At 37.3% G+C, this 27,758-nt stretch overlaps 1 protein-coding gene across 1 annotated transcript in view; it reads right to left on the bottom strand.

Annotated features, from left to right (window-relative positions):
• LOC150087283 (centromere protein I-like) overlaps positions 1-27,758 on the bottom strand; it is a 174,649-nt gene that overhangs the window by 7,216 nt on the left and 139,675 nt on the right. The window contains exon 6 of the mRNA XM_090372436.1: positions 21,882-21,965. Within this exon, the coding sequence (XP_090228562.1) occupies positions 21,882-21,965 (84 nt within the window). The remainder of the gene's footprint in view (positions 1-21,881; positions 21,966-27,758) is intronic.

Below are 27,758 nucleotides of genomic sequence, written 5' to 3'. Positions count from 1 at the left end.
AAGAAGTGCATCCAGTTGATATAGATGGACAGTGCACTGTTGAGTCAGTTTGGTGTGACATAAGCACTGCAAAAGAAAAAATAAGAGTAGGAGTGTGTATAGGCCTAATGACTCGAATGAGTACAATGAACAATTGTACAGAGAAATAGAGTGGGCTAGTAAATCGGAATGTCTTATAATGGGGGATTTTAACTTCCCAGATATTGACTGGAACTTGTGGGTTGGTCACTCACACACTAGTCAGACTTTTGTGGATTTATTGGATGATTGTTTTCTGCAGCAGCATGTTCGAGAGGCAACCAGAGAAAGTAATACTCTTGATCTGGTTATCAGCAGTGATCATTCGTGTATTAAGAATTTGCAGATAAAGGAACCACTAGGTGGGAGTGATCACAGTGTGCTGAAGTGGGATTTACTCAAAGAGGTAACTACCGTCAGGGGTAAAGGAAAGGGTTTTTGCTTCCGTAAAGGGGAGTACAGTGGTCTCAGACAGTTTTTAAATTCTGTACAGTGGGATAAACTGACGATGTTACAAACAGTAAATTCTAAGTGGGAAGCATTCAAGGAATTAATCGTGGAAGCTACTAGACTTTTCATACCGATGAAGAAATATTGTTCAAGGTTTAGGCCTAAATGGTTATCAAATGAACTAATGAGACTCGTGACAGAGAAGAAAAATGCATGGGATGCATATAAATTATCAGGCGACACAGAAGCCTGTACCAGATATAAGCTAGTCTGTAATCAGGTCACAAAGGAGGTTCGGCAGGCAAAGGCGGATTACGAGAAATCTTTGGCAAAAGATGCTAAGAAAAACAGCAAGGATTTCTTTACTTATATAAACTCTAAAAGGAAGGGGATGAATATGATTGGTCCACTTGACATCGATGGTTCGACTGTTGATGATCCTGCTCAGATAGCAAACAAACTGAATGAGTATTTTGCATCTACATTCACACGTGAGGAATTATTACAGTTTGAAAATGGAAGAAGGTTATCAAATTGTAGCAGTGTGCTTAATGATTTTGTAATAACTGAGAGCAAAGTGGAAGAGAAATTGTTGAAGTTAAACATAAGAAAGGCACCTGGGGTGGATGGGATCTATCCAGTTATATTAAAGGAGGCGGCAAAGCAACTAAGCAAACCCTTAGCCATAATTATGAGAGCATCCTTGGATTCAGGGGAGGTTCCCACGGACTGGAGATGTCCAAATGTATCCCCAATTCACAAAGGAGGTTCGAAGGGTGACACGAGTAATTACAGACCAGTTAGTTTAACTTCTGTTCCGGGTAAAATAATGGAGTCACTGGTTAAAGATGCATTGCAGGATCATCTAGACAAGACTGCAGCAATAATTCAGACACAGCATGGGTTTGTTAAGGGAAAGTCTTGTCTGACAAATTTGATTGGTTATTATGATGTGGTCACAAAGGAACTGGATGCAAAAAATAATTTTGATATCATATACTTGGATTTCAGGAAAGCTTTTGACACTGTTGCACATGGAAGACTACTGTACAAATTGGAGCAGAATGGTATTAAGCGTAAGTTGCTACAATGGATAAAAGGATGGTTAAGTGGGAGAAGACAGAGGGTGGTAATCAATGGGTGCTGCTCTTCGTGGACTAATGTTATTAGTGGAGTCCCACAGGGTTCGGTGTTGGGTCCACTGTTGTTTTGTATATTTATCAATGATATTGATGAAGGTATATCAGGCTTAATGTCGAAGTTTGCAGATGACACGAAGGTTGGCAGGGTTGTTAATGACAGTCATGGCAGTGTGCTACTGCAACAGGATCTAGATAATTTGGGCAGATGGGCTAAGAAGTGGCAACTGAAGTTTAACCTTGACAAATGCAAAGTACTGCATATGGGTAGAAGTAACCCCAGAGAAACGTACCAACTGTGTGGTACTACACTTAAGGTGGTAGAAAATGAAAAAGACCTGGGAATAATTGTGCAGTCAGATATGAAGTTTTCTGAGCAATGCAGACAGGCTGCTAGGGCAGGTCATGGGGTTTTGTCAATGATATATAGGAATTTTGCTAGCAGGGAAAAGGAGGTGATTGTCCCTCTGTATAAGGCAATGGTCAGGCCACGCCTTGAGTACTGCGTACAGGTCTGGAGGCCTCATTTTAGGAAGGATGTAGATTTGCTTGAGCGTGTACAGAGAAGAGCAACACGATTGGTGAGGGGAATGAAGGGATCCTCTTACCAAGAGAGGCTTAAGTTCTGCAAATTGCAGTGGCTGGAGACTAGGCACCTGCGCGGTGATCTGATTGAGGTCTATAAGGCCTTGAATGGGTTCAGCACGCTGAATTCTGATGGGATCCTCCCACTTGTTCAGAATACGAACCTACGGGGACATAAGTTCAAATTAAGAAAGGATGGATGTAGAATAGATGTGCGGAAATTTTCCTTTAGCCAGCGGGTGGTTAATTGCTGGAACAAACTTCCGTCTGTCGTTGTGGAAGTTGATAGGTTAAATAAATTTAAGGAGGAACTGGACAAGCATTTGGAGGGTATGGTGTGATTTTTTTTTTTTTTTGGCTGATGCTGCATAAGCTCCTACACTTGCTTTCTTGCATCAAGTGCCGCTACTACTACTACTACAAATATTGCTTCCTCTGTTCGCTCTTGGTGTTACTTTTCTTCTAAATAGCTATTTACACTGTACAAATCTCAAATCTGCTCTATGTGGATTATTGTTCTCTGAGCCTTTTAGATTCCATTCAAAAGAGGGCAGTTTGGGTAGTTAATGACCCACTTCTTAAAAAGTCTCTCCACTCTGTCTCATATAATTTCTGTTTCTGCATGTCTTTTCTATAGATACAGGCTGACCGCGATTAATGCGATTAATTCGTCCTGCGAGCGCATCGCGCAAAATGGAAACACGTTAATCGAATATAATAATCAATAGGAAAAATTATAATTGGTCCTTGACCTTCTGGAATGTCCATAAAGAATTTTAAAAATACCTTTTAAATAAAAGATAATGAAAATAATTATGGAATTAAATGTTTATTGCATAAAACAGCGGTTCCCAAACTGTGCGCCTCAGAATATTTTAAATTTTCAAGGGAAACACAGTAATACTTGACCTCTGTACACCGCATGAACTACTAGCTCGAGGTAGTTCACAGTTTCAGCATTTCTTATTAAGTTGTTTGGACCTAACTACTAAACGAAACTGTTAGGTATTTCTTTTGGTCTGGGTGTGCCTTGAAAAAGTTACTGAGACACTAAGGGCTCCATGAACTGAGAAAGTTTGGGAACCTCTGACATAAAATACACAATGAAGAAATGACTGTTGCTGAAATATTTGAACAATGTTGACTTTCTCATTTCATCAATCAATTTCCAATAGCCGACTACAATCTTCTCTAAGCCCTGGCGAAATACATATTGCAGAGAATCTCACCACCTTTTGTTTGAGGTTCTCTGCGATACGAAAGATTTCATCTAGTTCTTTTACCGTTATCTCCTTCGCGGTAACATTTTCACCTGGCTCATTTAAAAATTTGAATTTTTAAATGCAAGTGTGCATTGACTTTATTAGAGGGGAGACAAACAAGTAACACGTCTTCTTCCAATGGTTGATGGAACACACCGAGGCGGGCAGCAGGCAAACGTTTGTTTATTGACCGTATGACTCACGGTAAGCTTAACGCGCGATTCAAATCTTTTTCAACTATCGCATAAAAAAAAAAAAAGATCTCGTTAACTGGAAATTTGCATCATGTAAAGTGAAAAGTGGTATCATTTTTCAAATAGCGTTAACTGAAAACCGCGTTATGCGAGGCATGGCTGTACTTCCCTCAGCACTTCTCATCTGAATTGGCTTCTATAATTCTCCCTCTCTTTTCCAAACCAGCCCAAACACGTTCTGCAACCAGTCAGCATCCTTTTTCTGTTTAACTTCCAAATCACAGAATCAACTTTTCTTCATTTCTTCCTTCAACTTCTGTTTTCTGGAATAACCACCCTTCACATGTATTTCCTGAAAATTAGAATTATTAGAAATTTAAGTCTAATGTCAATAAGTAACATCTTTTGTTTCAACCTATGCACGGTACTACGTACCACAGGTTCTAAAAGCTTTTGTGTTTTGGGTTTTCATAAAAAAAAAAATAATAAATAAATAAAAATAAACCACATATCAACATCAAGAGAATGGTGATTGCAAGAATACAGCACAACATTAATAGAGCAATTGTCTAGTTTTCTCATGCAGTAGATTGTGATGTAAGAATAGATCTTCTTGTGGTACACTCAGGTATCCTCCATTGAATAACTTGCTACATTTCCAAGCTATCATCTAGCTTCATAGAAGCTTTAGGAACAAGAATCATGCAATAATTGACAAAGAATTACTCCAAATTAGAATCAATTATCATACACCACAATTTTTCTTTTCCATACTCACTCACGATCTTGAAATATAGACACTAATAACAAAATCTAGTTAGAACTAAATACATCCCTTTGAATAATTATTATTATTTTGAAAGTGTAAGACAATTTCTCTTTTGGTTTGTGGCCAATTCTATATACAAATCTGCTTTATAACAGAAGAGATCTCATCAGGCATTCTGTCTTTTCTCACCAATGGGAAATAAAAATTGCTGAAGTAAAATAATGAATAGAGATCATTACCTTTAACTTTCTGCAGTCCAGAATAATTTTCACCATCTCTCCTACACAGTTCAGTCTAGTGGAAATGTGATGTTCAAAAATTATTTATTTATGGGTTTACATAAGCTTATTTATAAAATAGCATAGCAAAACATTATAAATATTCTGAGGCAATATTTCTTCATAGAAGAAAATATTCATGAAACTTTCCATCCACAATATTTTTTTACTTTAGAGTCCCTACTTTGAATTCCTTTTGTTTGCCCTTTTTATGTGGGCAGAGATGCAACAACCAAAATATCTGCAGAGATATTGATAAATACATTCTTAAAAAATGGAATTATGTGTGTTTATTCTTCAAGTCAATATTTCTTTATACTGGTTTTTTTTTTTTCATTTAGTCCCAAAAAAAAAAAAAAACTCAGTCACATCATATGGAACACACAGAAACTATCTAATTTTTTAAGTTTCCCTTTTTTAAAATCAAATTCATCAAAGCAGTTTAATAACTTCTGAATTTCTTAATCAGAAAAGCCCTTTATGAAATCTTGACAGCATACCTAAATACTTCCCTCTAACACAGAATACAAGATACCCATAAATATCGTGTAAATAAAACAGCATTTATCATCAATTCTCAACAAGATTTCTTGTCTCATATATCATTATCATTAGTAGAAGCATATAATGCAATAAAGCAAGCTTATATATCAGCCAAAAAAAAAAAAAAAAAAAAAAACACTACTTCCCATTTCACTCATCCATCCACTCCAAAGTTTGTCCAGTTCTTCTTTGAATTTATTTAAGCTATCAACTACTCATCCATCCACTCCAAAGTTTGTCCAGTTCTTCTTTGAATTTATTTAAGCTATCAACTACCCGTTGGCTAAAGGCAAATTTCTGCACATCTATTCCATAACTGTCCTTCCTCAATTTAAGTTTATGCCTCCTCAGGTTCATAATCTCAGCAAGAGGAAAAATCCCATCAGCACTGAGCCTGCTCAAACTATTCGAGGCCTTATACACCTCAATCCTTAGTAACCTCGCAGGTGCCTAGTCTCCAGATGCTGCAATTTACAGAATTTAAGCCTTCATTGGTAAGAGAACAACTTTGTTCCCCTCATCAATCTTGTTGCCCTTCTCTGCACTCATTTTAGTCCACATCCTTCGTAAAACAATGCCCTCAGACCTGTATGTAATACTCAAGGTGTGGCCTGAACATTGCTTTATACAAAGTGATAATCACCTCCTTATCCCCTGGCAAAATTCCTGTATATCTTTGACAAGATATACAGCTGCTCTGGCAGCCTGTCTGCCCCTGCTCAGAAAACCTTCATATCTGACTGCACAATTACCCCAGGTCTTTTTCATTCTCCACTACCCTGAGTGTAGTATACTATACAGTTGGTATGTTACTCTGGGGTTACTGCTACCCATACGCAGAACTTTGTATTCAACTGTCAATGATAAACTTCAGTTGCAACTTTTCAGCCTATCTGCCCAACTTTTCTAGATTCTGTTGCAGTAGCATACTGTCATTAACAACCCTGCCAACCTATGTATCATCTGCAAACTTTGACCTTATATACCTTCATAAATATCATTGATAAATAACCAAAACAACATCTAACCCTGTGGGACTTCACTAATAACATTAGTGCATGAAGAGCAGCACTAATTGATTAACACTGTCTTCTTCTACTCAACAACCCTTTTATCCATTATAGCAACTTGCCCTTAATGTCATTATGCTCCAATTTGTATAGTATTCTTCCATATGCAACAGAATCAAAAGCTTTCCTGAAATCCAAATATGACGTCAAAATTATATTTTGCATCCAGTTCCTTTGTGATCACATCATAGTATCCAATCAAATTGGTCAGACAAGACTTACCCATAAAAAACAAGTGCTGTGCTGTGTCTGAACTATAACTGAATCCTGGTCTAGATAATCCTTCAATGCTTCTTTAACCAGTGACTCCATTATTTCTCCCGGAACAGAATTTAAATTAAAGCGCTATAATTATTGGTGTCAACCTTTGGAAGCTACATTTGCTACATTGGGGATACAATTGTACATCTCCAGTTAGTGGGGACTTCCCCTTGAGTCCAAGGATGCTCTCATAATTATGGTTAAGGGTTTGATTAAGGAAACCCTTAACCTTAAACCGGATATACCTTCATCAATATCATTGATAAATAACCAAAACAACACCTAACCCTGTGGGACTTCACTAATAACATTAGTGCATAAAGAGCAGCATTAATTGATTAATGCTCTGTCTTCTCCCACTCAACAACCCTTTTATCCATTATAGCAACTTGCCCTTAATGTCATTATGCTCCAATTTGTATAGTATTCTTGCATCTGCAATAGACTCAAAAGCTTTCCTGAAATCCAAATCTGCGCATCTATTCATAACTCTCCCTTTGCTGCCTCCTTTAATACAACTGGATAGATCCCATCCATCCTAGGTGACTTTCTTATGTTTCATTTCAATTTCTCCACTTTTGGAGGAGAAATCATTTAGTTCCCTGTTAGAGTTTAATAACCCTACAGAATTCCTCAATGTTTGAATGTAGATGCAAAATACTCATTCAGTTTGTCAGCTATCTGAGCAGGATCATCAACAGTCAAACTATCAATATCAAGTGGACCAATCAATTGACCTCTTCCTTTTAAAGTATATATAAGTAAAGAAGTCTTTGTATCATTTGCCAAAATTTTCTCATAATTTGCCTTCTCAAAAATTACTCATAATCTCCCTTCACCTGCCTAACCACCTTTGTGACTTGGCTACAGACTAGTTTATATTTACCATAGGCATCTGTATTTGACTGATAATTTATATGCATCCCATGCATTTTTATTCTCTGCCACAAATCTCTCATTAGTTCATCTGACATCCATTTAGGACTAAATCTTGAACAGTATTTCTTAGTTGATATGAAAAGTCCAGTAGCTTCCAAGATTACTACCTTGAATGTTCCCATTTAGAATTTGCTGTTCGTAACATCATCAGATGATCACTCTGTACAAAATTTAAAAAATCTCTGAGACCATTGTAGTCACCTTTACGAAAGCAAAAACCCTTCTCTTTACCCCTGATGGTAGTTTTATCTTTAAGTAAATCCCACATCAGTACACTGTGATCACTGCCATCTAGTGGCTTCTTTATCTGCAGATTCTTAATGTGAATAATCACTGCTGATAATCAGATCAAGAGTATTACTTCCTCTGGTTGCCTCTCACACATACTGCTGTAGAAAACAGTCATTCAGTAAATCCATAAATTCTTGCTAATGTGCGAATGACCAACCCACAAGTTTCAGATAATATCTGAAAAGTTAAAATCCCCCATTATAAGGCAATTCTGATTTACCTGCCCACTCTTTTTCCCTGTGCAGTTGTTTGTTGTACTCATTAGAGTCATTTGGCGTATAATACACTTCTACTCTCATTTTTGCTTTCCCAGTGCTTATGTCACACCAAACCTGTCTGAACTCACTGGCCACCCATATCAACTGGATGCACTGCCTTAGATTTTATACATAGTGATTTACTCAAAACTTTAAATAACTTCAGTTATAACAACTCTGGGTAAGACTAAATGTATCTTTTTGAATAACTCTTATAATAAAACCTAAGACAATTTTATCTTTTGTTTGCAACCAATCCCCTACACAAATCTGCCTAATAACAGAAGAGATTCTCATTAGGCCTCATCCCTTTTCTTACCAAGAGAAATAACAATTTCTGAATTAAACCTTTAATCCACCGAGTGAGTCGACCCTTTTTGTTGTTGTTATTTGGTTTTTAAGGAGCATTAACAACTAAGGCCATATTGCTCCCGGTATATGCGGTGGTCATTCCCTGACCTTTCCGCATTCTCTGTATTTGGCGGTTGAACCCCGGTCTAATGAAGAAGCGTGTGCCACACACTACTGCTCCTGCCCCACCTGCCTATGGAGGCACCTTTGCGCAACCTGGACTGAAGCAATAATGTTAATGTCAGCATGTTGCTTCATTTTTGTAATTGAAATCTGTATCTTTTCTGTCAATAAAACAGCATTTATCTTCAAATCTTGACCAAGGTTTCTATTTTTAATTATATAAAACAAAACATTCAAAACATTTACTCCAATGAAATGAAATTATCATATACAAATGAATCGGTGTAAATTCCTAAAAATATATCAATTGATATACAAGCAGCTTACTGCTAATCAGCTTTTTTTCTTTTTTTTTTCCCTTAAATTTTTCTCTTCTCTTTAACAACTGTTCTCCTCATTACATAAATATGGATCACATGAAAAATGCAAGCTTCATGTGCTGAACATGTGTAGCATTGGCTTTTAACAAAACAGAAAAGTTATCTGAAGCTGTATGCATAATATTATTATTATTATTATACAGGATTACCTATATCAAATAAGAGCTCTCCTTTTAAACTACATATTACTACACAGAATGTCCCAAAAAGGTGTAACCAATTTTAAATGTCTGTAACAAATGTAATTTTAATAATAGAAACACAAAACCTGCGCTAAATGTGAGAAAAACAGTTGAAGTTTTTACTGACATTCAACATGTGCACCACTTGTCACACAAACAAAAAGGTGCAACCAATTTTAAATGAGCAATACAAACATTTTGGAGAAAATGGAACAAGATGAACGGGTAATGACACGGATTTGTTCCACGGACAAGTGCACATTTCATGTTTTGGGAAAGGTGAATAACACGTTCACCCTTAGGCGAGATTGCCCAAGGGTGAACGTGTGGTGTGGCATCATGGTTGATCGTGTTGTTGGACCCTTTTTCTTTCAAGAAACGACTGTGAAAGCGGATAATTACCAGGACATGCTTGAGCTTTATGTGTATCCTCAATTGGACAAACTGCCAAATAGGGTTATTTTCCAATTGGACGAACCACATTGATGACAAGTTTCCTGGCTGTTGGATTGGGCTTGATGGTCCTATTGCGTGGCCACCACGTTCACCAGATTTATCCCCTTATGATTTTCTTCATATGGGGATTCATCAAAGACACAGTCTACAAGGCCCCTGTTACAGACATCGCAGACTTAAAGCGCAGGATTACAAATGCAATTACCATGATTAAGCGTGACATCCTTGAAAAAACATGGGATGAACTTTATTACCGATTAGATATTGTTTGTGACAAGTGGTGCACATGTTAAATGTCAGTAAAAACCTCAACTGCTTTTCTCACATTTAGTGCAGGTTTTGTGTTTCTATCATTAAAATTACATTTGTTACAAACATTTAAAATTGGTTACACCTTTTTGGTGTAACTAATTTTAAATATTTCAAGTACAGTTTTGTTTTCATTAATGTGCTCAATGATAACAGCATGCACCTGAAAATGTGGCATCAACAATTAACAATACTGAGGATAAACAGAAATTATAATAAACTAAGATAAACGTATCATTTGGAAAATTCTCTACAACATACACAATTTTCTTCAAAGTTATGTTACAATAAAATTCTCAGACCGATGCTGTTGCAGTCATGTTGAAAGTGTGAGTTTAAAAATAAACTGAAGTCAAACTTCCTCCAACAGATAGTGGTATAGAGATTGTCCAGTATACTGACAGTTTGCAAGCGACAACCAGTTTCATTGGTAGTGTTAACGTTCCGTATTAAGATTTTGCAATGGAGCAACTTACAACTATCAAATTTTGCTTTGCACTGGAAAAATCCGCAAAAGAAACATACAAAATTTAAAAACTGTTTATGGTCATGAAATGTTAAGTCATATCAGTGTGTTTAAGTGGTATAAGTAGTTCAATAATGGATGTGAGAAATGTTAGCAATAACCCAATAAGTGGGAAACCTCTCAAACGGAGGACAGAGTTACTAAAGTAGAGGAAATTGCAGCGAGTGATAATCATTTGACCCTCAGAATGATGACTGATAAGTTGGATACAAATAAGGAGAAAATAAAAAAAATTTGTGCTGCATAGCCTCAAAAGATGAGAAAAGCAACAAAGAGTGTCATCATGAAAAGACTTCATCTGGACTTCTCATGACAATCCTAATTTCTTGAATGTATTTTGTTGCTGGAGATGAGTGTTAGGTGTTTCAGAATGACCAAGAGACAAAGTTGTCGAGGATATGCAATGGGCTTCAAAATCATTGTCATAGTCAAAAAGTTTTGTTTAGAAAAATCCAGGATCAAGATAATGCTGATCATGTTTCTAAATAAACAGGGTGCAATTTACATGGAATGTGTACCTGAAAAGGAGTGAATGCTTCTCTCTACATACAGGTGCCTCAAAGACTAGTGAAGTACATTTCCTGGGTGTAAAGTAAAGTGCAGCCATTATCAACCCACTGCAGGATGGAAGCCTCCTCAACAATTCATGCTGAGGGAAATGAGGCTGCAATTTCACAAAAAAGGCAGCCAGTTCTTGTTGCACAGAAAGAACTAGCTGCCGATTCCACACTTGTTGTGAAGACATTTCTGATGAAACATGGCATTGCACAGATCAGCCGTACACCCTACTCCCTGATCTAGCACCAGTGGACTTCTTCCTCTTTCCAAAGTGAAAATTACCCTCAAAGGAAAGAAATTTCAGAATGTTGAGTCAATAAAGGAAAATATAACCAGCAAACTGAATAGGATCTCTTTGGAAGCTTTTACTGACTCTTTTCAGAAACTTTCTGAATAATGAAATAAGTGCATTCAATGAGGTGGCAATTACTTTGAATAAAATAAAATTCTGAACTAATTCACTTTGTGTTCTTTTTACGGCACCAGTCTAGAAACTTTATTTCCACACCTAATATAATTCATATTTTAATTTTGCTTGATGGGTTTTTGGATATTGTAATGCTTTTTGATTTAGGGTAGTAAAGGATGTGGAGTTATATTTCATCACAAGGATTGAAATAATTTGAAAATTGTATGCATTGCTGTGTTCAATTTCTGCCTTGTGGAGATTGTGACAGGGATAAATTCCAAACAGACACTGACTTCTAGTGCCTGCTGTGCTTCAAGGTGCAGGCTTATACTCACATTAAAGAAAATGCTATACATGACCAACCTAAACTGCTAATATCATTTTAACATAAAAATAGTGTCACTGAAAAGCTAAATCTGCTATTTACAAGAAACATACCTTTTGAAGTTGGATTTATGAACTAAAATGCGAAAGCATAAGGGACAGCATATAATTAAATAACATAAAGGATTTTGTTTGCTCAAGTCCTCTCTCTCTCTCTCTCAGAACATCACAAGGCATATACAGGGTGATTCACTACCAGTGTGACAAACTTGCAGGAGGTGTAGGGGGCACAAAGACGAATCGGAATCACATAGCATTGCAGGGTCCGAAATGCCTTCGTCATGCGGTAGAGGATGTTGAACGGGAAGTCGCGTGAACAGTGATCCCGCTGGAAGTCAGCATTTGCGAACCGTTTCTGTTGAAGAAACCAAGTAGCGAAAGTCCTCCGGAGTGGATAATCCGCAGGCTCCAATGATTGGGTATGTTGCAGATGGTATGAACTCATTTGGTTTGTTGACCGTATCCTCCATACAGTGGATTAGGAAATACCCAATCGTTGGCCTATCGCTCAAGTACTCGTACTCGGATTGCCTTCTGCAAGACATAGGACATTCTCCTCATTGTCTGGCGTCCTCGTCGTTCGCTCTCGATTCATGGTACCTCTTGTGAAACAACCAATCTCACGTAACCTTCTGTGCACACATGCGAAAATCATATGTGAGGAGCACGCCTGTGCGGGAAATGTTCCTGGTACAAGCGCAGAGCGGCGCGCCCATTAGAGTCCGCAGCTCCATACGCGAGGTGCATGTTGGCCAGTTCAACGTTTGAATACTCGTCCATCCTACTGCCTCGGGAACCAGTTCACAAATGCTGACTTCCAGCGGGATCGCTGTTCACGCGACCTCCCGTTCAACGTCCTCTACCGTATGACGAAGGCATTTCGGACCTTGCAATGCTATGTGATTCCGATTCGTCTTTGTGCCCCCTACACCTCCTCCAAGTTTGTCGCACTGGTAGTGAATCACCCTGTATATGGAAAGGGAAAAAAAAAAAAAGAGAGAGAGAAAAAACAAGCAATATCAAAAAAGAGCATATTAATAACCTATAAATCCAACACTGAGCTGTGGTCCAATGTCATGCCATAATCAAAATTCTTAAAGTGAAGAATGAAACCAAGGTGCAAAAACTTCAAAGAATTTCCCCAGACAGCACCAGCACCTTCTTAATGAAAAATTAATCAGAACTGAGACCAGCAGACAATTTATGAGAAAAAATATAAATTAAATAGAGGTATAATTTCTGTGTATTTTCAGCCTTCACCGAAATAATTACATGACAACCAGATTTGTTCTCAGTATTAGTATTAATATTAGTAGTGGCAAATGATCCAAAAAAAGCAAGCTTATACAGCATCAGCCAAAACAAAAAAAAAAAAAAAACACCTTTCATATATCTATCCCTCCAACAGTTTGTCCAGTTCTTCCTTGTATTTATTCAAACTATTCACTTTCACATCAGATGAAAGTTTGTTCCAGCAACCAACCACACAAGGCAAATTCCTACATGTCTGTTCTGCAACTATCCTTCCTCAATTTGAATTTATGCCTATTCATGAGTGTAGTATGAGCAAGAGGAAAAATCAATCAGCACTGAGCTTGCTCAATCCATTCAAAGCCTTAAAAATCTTGATCATTTCATCTCACAGGTGACTAGTCTCAAGACGCTGCAATTTGCAGAACTGAAGTTTTTATTCTAAGTTTCTCCAACACAGTCCATGTATTTACTTTCATGATGACTCAAAGAAGGCCTTAAAATCCCCAGCACCTTGCTTTCCAGGCTGCTACACATTCATTCCAATAGAAACAGTGCAAGAATCACTTTCACCTCTGCCTGTAGCTATTGTTAATCTTTTAGCCCATGCAGCCCCCCCCTTCCCCAAGCTAGCAGTTTTCCACTGCCTCGACAGCATCAGCATATATTCTTGCACCCATTCTATTTAACTGTATCCCATCCTTGTAGAAGCAATCTCTCCTATTAAAGAAGAGACTGCTTCTCTCCAAGCAAAGGCCATGCTAAGAAAAATTGTATCCCATAAACCTTGAACAATCTCTCCAGGGTCGAATTGATTGACAAAACTCTCATCATATATTCCCTCATATCATGCCTGGACAGAATTGCAAAACACTTTCAAATTTAATCCTAACTTGCTACTTTCGCTCAACATTGCCCTGTACTTGTTAAGTAAGTCAGCAGATCTACTTCTAATCTCATTAGTGCCAACATGTACAATGATACTAGCTTTTCTTTAAAATATGATATCTGCTCTACAATATCTTCAACTTTTGCCCTTGCAGACATACACTGATCTTATTTCGCACATTCTTTTTGCACAATATATTTCCCCGACAACAGAGTTCTTGAACTCCAACATATTATGGGTCTAGTTACTGCTGTGCTTCATACAGTTTGTATGATCAGTCAGTGTTGTTACTCCATGAAAGAAAATACTGTATCTCTACCCCTACCAATCTGACTGGTTTATATTAGAGCATTAACCCTTTTCTAATTCTTGATTTTAATATTTTCATCATCTGTTTTTAATAGTTTGTATGGATTTACAGAGATATGACAGTTTTATTTTAGTGAGCAATATCCAAAGAAATAATGGACAGTCAAATTAAAGTATTCTACATTTAATTTCTCTGCTTACTTCCACCATTTTATACTACATTTCCCACTCTTCATCAATAAACAGCACTGAACAGTTGCATTATAGTTTCATTGGTTACTGTTATCAATTAAGTTGTGGCCCAAAGTGATCACAGTATGGATCATGCAGATATTGTCATAGATTGAGTTATCAACCTTTATACTTACGGTGCTTGTCACCTATGACAGAGCAACAGTCCCTAAAAGAGGGACTGTCACAAGAATAAACAGAAGTGTTTTTCTCCTGGTGGAGAAAGTGCCACATATTCAAAGTTAAACTGGAAAAAACTATATGGATTCTAAATGTGATATATAGTGCTCGTATTACTAGCTTTTTTTATTTTTTTTTTAATTTTAATATCAGTTTTGTTATTTAAAACTAACTCTAAAAAAAATATTGCAGGGGAAAAAAACATATTTCTTATTCAATTTTTTTCCTATTAGTACAGAATAGTATAATCTTTGAGAATGCTTAATATGATACTTATAGCTATACTAGTAACTTTTAATGAAATTTTTAAATACGCATTTCTCAAAACAATTATGACATGGCACTAGGAAGATTCATCATTCATTTTTATAAAAAATGAATGATGAATCTTCATATTAACTCAACTCAACCACAATCACCAATGCACCTAATAGAGAGTTAAGGGTAAGGTAATTCATTGCAAAGCAATTCACAATATGAAATGTACTATAGCTGATGCCTTTTGTGCAAACTTAGTTTTTCTTAAAGTATTACACAGTTAAATATGTAGTAACAAGGTTGCTTGATACACAATAAAAAAGAGAGAAGCAAATTAAAATAGTATAATTACATAACAAGAGGATTGTAATAACATAATACATCTATAAAGAGAGGAGTACAGTATAATTAGGTGTTTTAATTGCATATATATATTTTATGATAATATAACATAATACAAAACAATATTTACTTCCAATAAAAAGACAAAATTTCACACCTTTTAAGCAATGAGCTAGAAGTGGTCCCATTACGGTCAGTGTGAGTTACGAGGGCTGTTCAGTAATTTTTCATGAACAACTGTACTGCTTGAAATTTCTTGCTAAGCTACGGAATTTAAGACCAAACCAAGCTGCATCACACAGCAGCCGCAAAGTTGACTCGTGCACAAGGTGTGACCTCTGCAGTCAGTCAAGTTTATACCTGTTCAGTTTCACTTATGATGCGTGAGGACCAGTACGTTGTGCTGCTCTTAAATTTTCTTTCTATCTCAAGAAACCATGAGATGAAGCATATGAAATGTTAAAAGAGGTTTATGGTGAATATACACTTCCATATAGCACATCTCACATAGGCAATCTTACTTCATTGTTAATTAAGTAAAGATGGACATGATTCAGTCACAAAAATCAGCGGTCCTGGAGCTCCAACCACTGCTGTCACCTCAGAAGTCATAAACACTGCTTCTGTAATCATGAGAGATTGTCGTATAACAGTAAGGCAACTGGCAGAGATGTTGTAAATATTAGTAGGAAGCAGTGTGCATGGTATTCTCCATGACCACTTGCATATGGCACATGTTTGTGCACAATGGATTCCAAGACTAATCACACCTGAGCAACAGCAAGTTCACATGGAGATTTGTCAGGAGCTGTAACGGATGGTTACTGAGGACAGTAAGGTTCTGTACAAGGTGATAATGGCATATGAGACATGGCTTTACCATTTCGAATCAGAGTAAGCAACAAAGCGTGTTTCGAAGCCTACTTCATCGCCAACACTGAAAAAAGCAAAAGTTTTAGCTTCTGCAGGAAAGGTTATGGTCATTTTTTTTTTTTTTTCACACTCAATGAAAATGGTTAACAGCATGTTGTGCCAAATCATACAACAGTTATGGGACCATATTAAACTGGACTGCACATATTGCAAGTTTGCGTTCATTGCAAATGACCACAACTGCATGCAGGTGGGTGAACACGGCCTCACAAGGTAGTGATGATGAGTGCACATGCTGTCATCGAGTACATAGACAGCATTAATGCCAAATGTGTTCCTGATTCACCATACAAGCCCTAACCTTGAAATTTTCATTTCCAGTCATCAGAAGAAGTTGGAACAATATATCAGAGGCAATTCTCAAACATGTCAAAAAACAGCTTCCGCCATGTTTTTGAATGTCAGAAACATTGGAAGAAGTGCATTTCATCAAATGGGGACAACTTTGAAAGGGATTATCAAAATATGGATAAATAATAAAGGTATGCTATGAAAAAAATAGAAATTTTGATCTTTCTTTATTGAACAGCCATTGGTACATCTGCAAGGTACCTCACAGGAGTTAACCATACACTGCCACCTGAGACTGGCTAACTAGAGTCCTGTGAAAATGTATTTTTTTTATTATTTATATATTTTTTAGAAATTCATCCAGCCATCAGGATTTGGATCCTAGCAAGTGACTAAATCACTACAATTTACCATTATACTTCAGAGAAGACATACAAGCGTAACAATAGAAAGTATATGATCACACAATTTGGTGTAAATTACCCACCTAGGAGAAAAATCACATTATAACTATAAATATAAAAAAGTGTGTAATAATAATAGAGATATATACAGTAAACTTTCAGAATAATAATGGGGATACAAAGGTGCCATTATTTCGGTTTTTCCGTCATCTAGAAAGTTTTATTTTAATATATTTAATGCAGAAATAATGAGGCTAAATAAAAATAGAGAGAGTAATAATGCAATTTTGTTAACTACACATAAAAAGCATAAACATGTGGACAATACAATGTTATATTCTGCCATTAATACACTCTTGCTTATGCCCCATTCTATTTTCTTTATTATATCAAGTTTAGTCTGCGTGGGTAGTACACAGTGGCATTGTCACTGTCCTCCCCACATAGGGTGGAAAAGGCAATAAGAAAACATGATACAAATATGTTTGTATCATGTTTGTCACAAAGCTTTAATGTTGTTCTTCTTTTCTTCTCTGTATGAGGGTTATTACCTTTATGAGCCATAGTGAGGGGTTTCTAATTTAAAATAAATGTAAAATAGCAGTATAATTCATGATATCGGTTCAGAATTCACTTTCAAAATGGGAAAAATGTAAACCAATACAGTAATCATGTGACTTCCCATTTTCTTTTTTCAGCACTTCAAGGCATCTGCGCTGAACATCCGATCTCAATGTGCCGTTAGCTCGAATGTTCCATTACTGGAGTGCTGTTATTTTGACAGTCTATGTATGATTATATCTTTATATACATCCAACTTTGAGCAAAATTTCAGGAAAGAATTTAGAAAAATCTTTCCTCTGATTTTGCTCAAAAAATGCAATGCATTCAGCACTATTGCATATTAAAAACTATTACACATATAAATGACTTATTTTGGCATCTTTATTTACAAATAAAAGTATTTACATATTTTGGAAATTAGAACCATAAATGCATGCATCTATAAACCACTGCACAAAATTTATTTTTTTATTATTACTTCCTTACCAATCAGAATGACATAAGATTTAATGCAGGGGTAAATAGGAGTGTGTGTCCCTGCATTAAATCTTATGTCATTCTGATTTGTAAGGAAGTAATAATAAAAAAATAATTCTCAAATGATATTTATTAAAATCAATGTGTTTCAGTGTTTTCCAATGCACAGCAAACACTGATGCTTGGTGGCAATGATGGTGGCGATGATGATTTTTCTGACTACATGCAATTCTAAGTGGGAAGAATTCAAGGAACTAATCATGGAAGCCACTAGGCTTTTCATACCGATAAAGAAATATTGTTCAAAGTTTAGGCCTAAATGGATGTCAGATGAACGAATGAGAATCCTGGAAGAGAAGAAAAATACATCAGATGCACATAAATTATCAAGTGACACAGAAGCCTATGGCAAATATAAGCTAGTCTGTAATCAAGTCACAAAGGATATTATGCAAGAGAAGGCAGATTAAGAGAAATCTTTGACAAAGGATGATAAGAAAAAAAAAAAAAAAAAAAAGACTTCCTTAATTATACAAACTCTACATAAAGGGCTGAATTAGAATAGTCCACTTGATATAGACGGTTCGACTGTTGATGATCCTGCTCAGATAGCTAATAATCTCAATGAGTATTTTGCATCTATATTCACACATGAGGAGTTATTAAGGGAGGAATATGCCAAAAGTTTATCAAACTGTAACAGGGCGCTTAGTGATTTTGCAATAACTGAAAGCAAGGTGGAGGAGAAATTGTGAAGTTAAACATAAGACACCTGGGGTGGATGGGATCTATCCAGTTATATTAAAGGAGGCGGCAAAGGATGTAAGCAAACCCTTAGCCATAATTACGACAGCATCTTTGGACTCAAGGGAAGTCCACACAGAATAGAGATATGAAAATGTATCCCCAATTCACAAAGGGGGAACCAAGGGTGACACAAGTAATTCTTTCTTCCAGTCACATAACTCCCTGAGGAGCTGTTGTGGCCACCAACAAATTCCTCCAACTGCATCGAAAGTGTGCTGCCCAGAAGATTACTGATCCCATCCTTCCACCTAGTTGCATGTCTTCCTCTGCAAGTCTTCCCCTCGGTTTTTCCTTCCATTATATTCTTCAACAGAAAGTTTCCCTTCTTACTATATGACCAAAAAATGCTATGAAGAAGAATTTCAGGCCTGCCAATTTTACTCAATACCCACTCATTTGTTCTTCAATCCAAGTAAGAAATACGCAGTATTCTCCTGTAACACCACATTTCAAATGCCTCAATTTTCTTCTTGTCAACTCTTTTCAGGTTCCATCCTTCACATCAACAAGTAATTATACACCAGTTATTTAACTTCTGTTCCAGGGAAAATAATGGAGTGACTGGTAATAGATCCATTGCAAAATCAGCTAGACAAGACCGCAGTAATAAATCGCACAGCATGTGTTTGTTAAGGGAAAGTTTTGTCTGGCAAATCTGATTGGATACTATGATGTGGTTACAAAGGAACTGGAGGCAAAAAATAATTTTGATATCATATTACTTGGATTTCAGGAAAGCTTTTGACACTGTTGCGCGTAGAAGGCTACTGTACAAATTGGAGCAGTATGGTATTAAGAGTAAGTTGCTACAACGGATAAAAGTGTGGATGAATGGGAGAAGACAGAGTGGTAATCAATGGATGCTGCTCTTCGGGGACTAATGTTATTAGTGAACTCACCCAGGATTCAGTGTTAGGTCCGCTGCTGTTTTGTATATTTATCAATGATACTGATGAAGGTATAGCAGGCTTAATGTCGAAGTTTGCAGATAATACAAAGGTTGGCAGGGTTATTAATGACAGAAATGGCAGTGTGCTACTGCAACAGGATCTAGGAAATTTGGGCAGATGGGTTGAGAAGTGGCAACAGACGTTTAACATTACATTTGTCAAAGTATTGCATATGGATAGAATTAACCCCAGAGAAATGTACCAACTGTGTGGTACTACACTTAGGGTGGCAGAAAATAAAAAAACCTGGGAGTGATTGTGCAGTCACATATGAAGTTTTCTGAGCAATTCAGTCGGGCTGCCAGAGCAGATCATGGGGTTTGGCAATGATATGCTGGAATTTAGCTAGTAGGGAAAAGGAGGTGATTATCCCTCTGTATAAGACAATGGTCAGGCCACGCTTTGAGTACTGCATACAAGTCTGGAAGCCTCATTTTAGGAAGGATGGATGTAGAGTTGCTTGAGCGTGTACAGAGAAGGGCAACAAGATTGGTGAGGGGAATGAAGGGGTCCTCTTACCAAGAAAGGCTTAAGTTCTGCAAATCACAGCAGCTGGAGACTAGGCACCTGTGAGGTGATCTGATTGAGATGTATAAGGCCTTGAATAGGTTGAGCACGCTGAATTCTGATGGGAATCTTCCACTATCTCAGATTACGAACCAGAGGGGGCATAAATTCAAATTAAGGAAAGACAGTTGTAGAATACACCGATGAGCTGAAACAATATAACCAGTGAGTCGTTATGCAAATCAAAGAAACTGCAGGTGAATTACAGCATGTGCGCGGGTTGGGACAGGGTATAAGAAACACCTGATACTGAACTCCATTTATCGGTGTTACTCTTGTTCTTCAGATAGGAAAGGCAGTAGACTTAAGCGAGTTTGACAAAGGCGAAATTGTAATGGCCAGACGACTGGGTCAGAGCACATTAGAAACAGCACAGCTGGTGGGGTGCTCACGGTCAGCCATGGTTAGTACCTACCGAAAGTGGTTTGAGGAAGTAAACACACAAACTACCAGAGAGGTGGTGGACAACCATGGCTCATTGATGCTCAAGGTGAGCAAAGGCTCTCCTGGATGGTACATGGCATAACTCGCCAGTAATTGGAATGCTGGTGATGGGAGTAATGTGCCACAACACAGTAAATTGAACCCTGCTGAAAATGGGGCTGCGTAGCCACATCTGAATGCCCATGCTAACCACAGTTCACCAATGACAGTGCCTACAATGGGCACGTGAGCATCAAAATTGGACCTTGACTGATTCGAAGAAGGTCGTCTGGTCCGATGAATCATGTTTCTAGTTCCACCATGTGGATGGCCGGGTATGTATGTGTCGTTCACTTGGGGAAGTGATACACCATGCGCCTGGATACACCATGGGACAAAAACAATTCAGTGGCGACAGTGTCATGCTTTGGGCAATGTTCTGCTGGGATACTCTAGGTCCAGTCATCCATGTGCCCAGCACTCTGACATCTACCACCTACCTAAACATCATTGCTCACCAGGTACACCCTTTCATGGCAACGGTCTTCCCCTCTGGTGTTGCCATCTTTCAGCAGGATAATGCACCATGCCACTCCACCTGGATTGTTCGAGACTGGTTCACAGAACATGAAGATCACTTCCAGGTATTGCCCTGGCTTCCAAATTCCCCAGACATCAATCCCATCGAGCATCTGTAGTTTGTGTTGGAATAGCAACTGTGATCTGCAGCATCTCAAACATGGACCTTACAGGAGCTAAAGTATCTGCTGGTTACGTGTTAATACCAGATACCACAAGACATTTAGAAATCTTGTAGCGTCCATGCCTCGCCGGGTACAAGCTGTTTTGGCTGCACACGTAGGACTAACATCATATCAGGTAGGTAGTCATAATGTTTTGGCTCATCTGTGTAGATGTGCAGAAATTTGCCTTTAGCCAGCGGGTGGTTAATTGCTGGAACAAACTTCCATTTGTCACTGTGGAAGTTGATAGCTTAAATAAATTCAAGGAGGAACTGGACAAACTTTTAGATGGAAGTGTGAATTTTTTTTTTTTTGCTGATGTTACATAAGCTCATATACTTGCTTTCTTGCATCACATGCCTCCATCACTCACTCACTCACTCACTCTCTCTCACTTTTTTACTTTAACTGTGATTACAAGTTCAATGACAAGTTTCATCCAACTTTCAACGATACATACCAGATGTTGATAACATTCGTGTTTGGAGTTGTCATTAAAAAACTGACAAGGAACTTTCTTAAAATTACCTTATATCTAACATTACCAACGATAAGGTCTGGTTGATGATCTTGCAAAAGAGAGAGCAGAGTTACAATATAATGCTTCAATTTCTGTAAATAAAAGAAAATTATATGTAAACACCATACAATACTCAAAAAATATTTGATAATTTCATGTTATATTTAATCTTAAAAATAAATAAATACAGACCATATGATAACTGTAATCATAGGATATTAAATTACTTTTTATATCTGCATTTGCTAACTTCAATTACCTTGTTGGTGTTTCAAAACTCCCCCACCAAGCCAGTCAACTACAAATCAAAGACAGATTTTATAATTACATTTTCGAAAACTCTTTTAAATAAAAATAAATAACAACCCAGAAGTTGTACATATTTTCAGTCCTTGATTAACAGACAGCAATTGAATAACTCTTCTAGAAGTCTAATGGCTATGCAACTTAAAGACTAAAATTTACTGCCCTAATAAGGCTACAATAAAATACAGACCATATGATAACCATATGATATAATGAAGCACTTAATTTCAACAACAAATGGAAAATGATGTGTAGCAATATGAGGGATATCTCAAAGGCAGTGCACACTACACACATGCTTCTTACTCCATACAACTGCACAACTAACATTTAATCAGGATAATAATAATTTGAAATTTAACCTCAACATTAGTATGCTTGAAATAGAATTGCTGCACTTAATGTTTGTGTAGAGGCTTTTAAAAATGGATGGTTATAATACTTCAGCTAAATTCCCTCATGGTTCAGTGCTGGGCCCATTGTTGTTTTCAACATTTATGAATGGTATTGATGAGGGTATATCAGGCTTAATGCCAGAGTTTGCAGATGTTACCAAGGTTGGCAGAGTGGTTAACAACAGTAATCGGGGTGAGCTACTGCAACAAAATCTAGGAAAATTGGGTCATTGGGCTGAGAAATGACAACTGATGTTTAACACTGAAAATTGCAAGGCACTGCTTATGGGTAGCAGTAATCCCAAATTAATATACTGTGTGGCACTACCCTCAGAGCAAGTGGAAAATCAAAAGGACCTGGGGGTAATTGTGCAATCAGATATGAAGTTCTCTGAGCAGCGCAGACATGCTGCCAGAACAGCTCATGGGGTTTTGTCAATGGTATACAGAAACTTCGCCAGCAGGAATAAGGCCTTAGGTGATTATCCCTTTGTACAAGGCCATGGTTAGGGCACAATTTAAGTATTGCTTACAGGTCTGGAGGATTCACTTTAGGAAGGATGTAGATCTGCTGGAACAGGTTCGGAGAAGGGCAACTAGATTGGTGATGGGAACAAAAGGGTACTCTTAACTAGAAAGGTTTCAGTTCTGCAAATGGCAGCTTCTGGCGGTTAGGCACCTGTGCAGTGATCTGATTGAGGTGTTTAAGGCCTTAAATGGATTGAATAAGCTGAATGTGAATGGCATACTTCCTCTTGCTGAGACTAAACACGAGGGACATAAATTTAAGTTGAGGAAGGATGGTTGCAAGATAGATGTGCGGAAGTTTGTCTTCAGTTAGCGGGTGGTTCATTGTTAGAACAGGCTTTAATCCACTGTTGTGGAAGTGGATGGTTTGAATAAATTCAAGGAAAAACTAGGCAAATTTTTTGAGGTTGTGGATGAGAAGTGTGTAGTGTTTTCTCTTTTTTTTATTTTTTTATTTTTTAACCCCTTGGCTGATTCTAAATAAACTTGCTTTCTTGCATCATTTGCCACTACTACTACATTAGCAATCATTATTACTGCCATATTGAAGTCAACAGATGTATGTCCTGTGAAGAAATAGCCAATGAATCTTGAATACCGAAATCATCTGTTCACCGAGTTTTAAATGAAGTTTTACAAAAATGAAAGGTCACTGCCTCAGATTACACATTTGCTGTCAGATGAACAGTCAGCAAAGTGTAAAGAAATTGCAACACAATTAGTCTCACATTACTGACAAGGAGGAGAAAAGTTTTTAAAGTGCATTGTTGCTAGTCATGAGAATCGACACACGACTTTGAACCTGAAGTCATAGAGGTGAAACTAGGCAATCCTACACCTGGGGAAAAATTGTTATAAATACGCTTCGTTATATGCAGGTAGTCAATTTTTCAGTAGCATAGCTAGGATCGTCGATGCCCAAGGGCAACATTTCTTCCCGGTGCCCTTGATTGTAATAGATAACTCCTTCGGTGTGCACCCCTGAAGCGGCACCTGGGGGAATTCCCCCCATCTGCACCCCCCCCCTTGCTATGCCTCTGTAATCTTTTATGAATTTATAAAAATTACCATTCCAATGGTTTACACAATTTGCATATATTTATTAATAAAATAATTTAAATAATACAATAAATATAACAAAACAAAAATACCAAAGAAAAAGAAATTTACAAATATCCATTTATATCTACAGAGAATAATTCTAAACTACAAAGAAAGTACATATAACTACAAAGCAATTAGAAAACCAGACATTTTATGTTTATATATCTAGTATAAAATCATAGAAACAAAATATTGCATGAAATAGTACTTTTAACATTATAACAAAAACTAAAAATATGCAATGAAGGTGTATTATTTCAATTGAATTTTTCTCGCTTTGAAGGACCTTTCACAAGACGCTACTGTTACAGGCAGCATAAGAAAAATACATAACACTATTTCTATATTTGGATAAGATTCTATTAGACAATACTCGTAAACAAAATGGAGAAGTTGTAAAGGGGTTACAGATTTTATATCCTGCAGAATTGATAAAACATGATTTTTAAAATATCAGTTGAAATATTTGACGTATTAAATCTTTGCTGTATTTTAATGCAAGGTCATCAGCAAACTTCCGCAGGTCAGATTTATTAATTAATACAAGTGAAAGTTCCAAATATAAAATCAAAATCTGAAGAAATAGTATTCAGTTTTTCGAATCTAGTGCTTAAACCATTCATAAAAACAACCAAAACATTTAATTTCAATACAAAATTGTTGTTCGGCAGATAAATTTAAATCATCTGAAGATTTGTAATGTGTCATTCTTTTTTCTTTCTTCTTCTTTCATCTGGAAATGCAACTGGTATATACATTTTTTCAGCTGTGGTAGCAGCATATCCGAAAATATCTGACATTCACTTTCCGCTTATTAATTGGGAAGAGTTGTGTATGCAAAGCGTTGCAGCTTGTATTGCTTTATTTACAGTCAATATTATGAAGAATTTTATTCCACATGGCCAAACTTCATAAAAATGGATAGTCTATTTGTAAAAGCAGACAGAGCAATACTGATAGTTCTGCATTTGCAGCCGTATCTTCAATATTAATTAAGACTTCATGAACTTAGCATTAGTAGAGGCATACGATGCAAAAAAGCAAGCTTATGCAGCATCAGCAAAAAAAAAAAAAAAAAAAAAACCCTCCCATTTCACCCTCCATTCGTTCCAAATCAGGAACGAATGTGTTCCAAATCAGGCATCAGCCTTAAATTTATTTTGGCTATCAACTTCCACAACAAAAGATGGAAGTCTGCTCCACCAATCAACCGTGAGTTGACTAAAGGCAAAATTGAGCACATGTATTCTACAACTGCATTTCCTCAATTTGAATCTATGCCTCCTCAGGTTCTTAATCTGAGCAAGAGGAAGAATCCCATTAGCATTCAGTTTGCTCAACTCAATCAAGACCTTATACACCTCAATCAGACCACCTTGCAGGTCCTACTCTCCAGATGCTGCAATTTGCAGAACTTAAGCCTTTCTTGGTAAGAGCACCCCTTCATTTCCCCTCACCAATCTTGTTGTCTGTTTTTATACTCATTCTAGCAACTCTACATCCTTCCTAAAATGAGGCTTCCAGACCTGTACTCTAGGTTTGGCCTGACCACTGTCTTGTACAACGGGATAATCACCTCCCTGTCCCTGCTAGCAAAATTCCTATATATCATTGACAAGACTTCATGACCTGCCCTGGCAGCCCGTCTGCACTGCTCAGCAAACCATATTTGACTACACAATTACCCCCAGGTCATTTTCACTTTCTATTTTGCTGAGTATAGTACCACACAATTGGTACATTTCTCTTGGGTTATTGCTACCCATATGCAGTACTTTGCATTTGTCAATGTTAACTTCAGTTACCACTTCTCAGCACATTTGCCCAACTTATCTAGATCCAGTTGGAGTAGCATACTGTCTTTACTGTCGTTAACAACCCTGCCAACTTTTGCAGGATGCCAATACATCCTGCAAAACTTGGACATTAATCCTGATATACCTTCATCAATATCATTAATAAATACAGAAAATAACAATGGGACCAGCACCGAAACCTGGGGAACTCCACTAATAACATCTGGCCATGAAGAGCAGTGTCCATTGATTACCACTCTCTGTAGTCAACCATCCCTTTATCCATTGTAGCAACTTACCCTTAATGCCATACCTCTCCAATTTGTACAGCAGTATTCCATGTGCAACAGTATCAGCCCATCTGCTCAACCTCTGGAAAGGTTGAGCAGATGGGCTGAGAGGTGGCAAATGAAGTTTAACATTGACAAATGTAAAGTACTACACATGGGAAACAGCAACCCCAGAGCAACGTATCAACTCTGTGGTACTATACTGACAGTGGTAGAGAATGAAAGGGACTTGGGGGTGATTGTGCAGGCAGATACGAAGTTCTCTGAGCAGTGCAGACGGGCTGCAAGAGTAGCTCATGGAGTATTGTCAATGATATACAGGAATTTTTCCAGCAGGGATAAGGAGGTGATTATTCCATTGTATAAGGCAATGGTCAGGCCACACCTAGAGTACTGTATACAGGTCTGGAGGCCTCATTTCAAGAAGGATGTAGAGCTGCTGGAACGAGTACAGAGAAGGGCAACAAGATTAGTGAATGGAACAAAGGGGTGCTCTTACGAAGAAAGGCTTAAGTTTTGCAAATTACAGTGTCTGGAGACAGGCACCAGCGAGGTGATCTGATAGAGGTGTATAAAGCCTTGAATGGTTTAAGCATGCTCAATGCTGATGGGATTCTTCCTCTAGCTCAGAAAAATCACCTGAGAGGGCATAAATTCAAATTGAGGAAAGACAGATGTAGGATAGACGTGCGGAAATTTGCCTTTAGCCAGCGGGTGGTTGGTTGGTGGAACAGACTGCCATCCCTTGTGGTGGAGGTTGATAGCCTAAATAAGTTTAAGGCTCAGCTGGACAGGTATTTTGAACGAACAGAGGGGTGAAGTGGAAGTGGGTTTTTTTTTTTTTTTTTTTTTGGCTGATGCTGCATAAGCTTGCTTTCTTGCATCAAATGCCTCTACTAATGCTAATGCTAATGAAATCAAAGTATCAAAAGATTTCCTGAAATCCAAGTACATGATATCCAAATTATTATTGACATTCACACATTTTGACAAAAATAACTTTTATTTTTAAGAACAAAGATTTTATAGCTCGTTCTTTGGACGACCATCTGGTGTCTGTATGTCCTTTAAGTGAAATCTCCAAAGTATTCATTAAAATTTTCCACTGACTAGTGAAACCTGAAAGAAAAAGAAAATATTCTTTGAACAATGCTAAATAAACTTATCGTCCCAGACATTGCTGATGCTGCATGTACACAAGCTAAATTAAAGACTGTGCCCCGAACATGGTACAAATGTGGCAAATTCATTTTTTTTTTTTAATTATTGCATGTATGCCTTATATTTCCCCGCCATATTGCCTCCGTTATCATATCCCTGCCCCCTTACATTTTTAATGTCAAGCCCATCCTTTTCTAATTTTGTAAGAATGTCTGTCGCCAATCCAATGGCAGCCTTTCTTTACTTTCTATAAAATCAGTAAAACTCTCTTCTACTGATATTTTTCCATTAATAATTTGCACATA

Source organism: Mastigoproctus giganteus, chromosome 4, assembly GCF_048544385.1.
Source record: "Mastigoproctus giganteus isolate SK-2022 chromosome 4, ASM4854438v1, whole genome shotgun sequence".
NCBI lineage: Eukaryota > Metazoa > Arthropoda > Arachnida > Uropygi > Thelyphonidae > Mastigoproctus > Mastigoproctus giganteus.
Note: the sequence above shows the minus strand (reverse complement) of the source record. Positions and strands in the feature narration are given on the sequence as shown.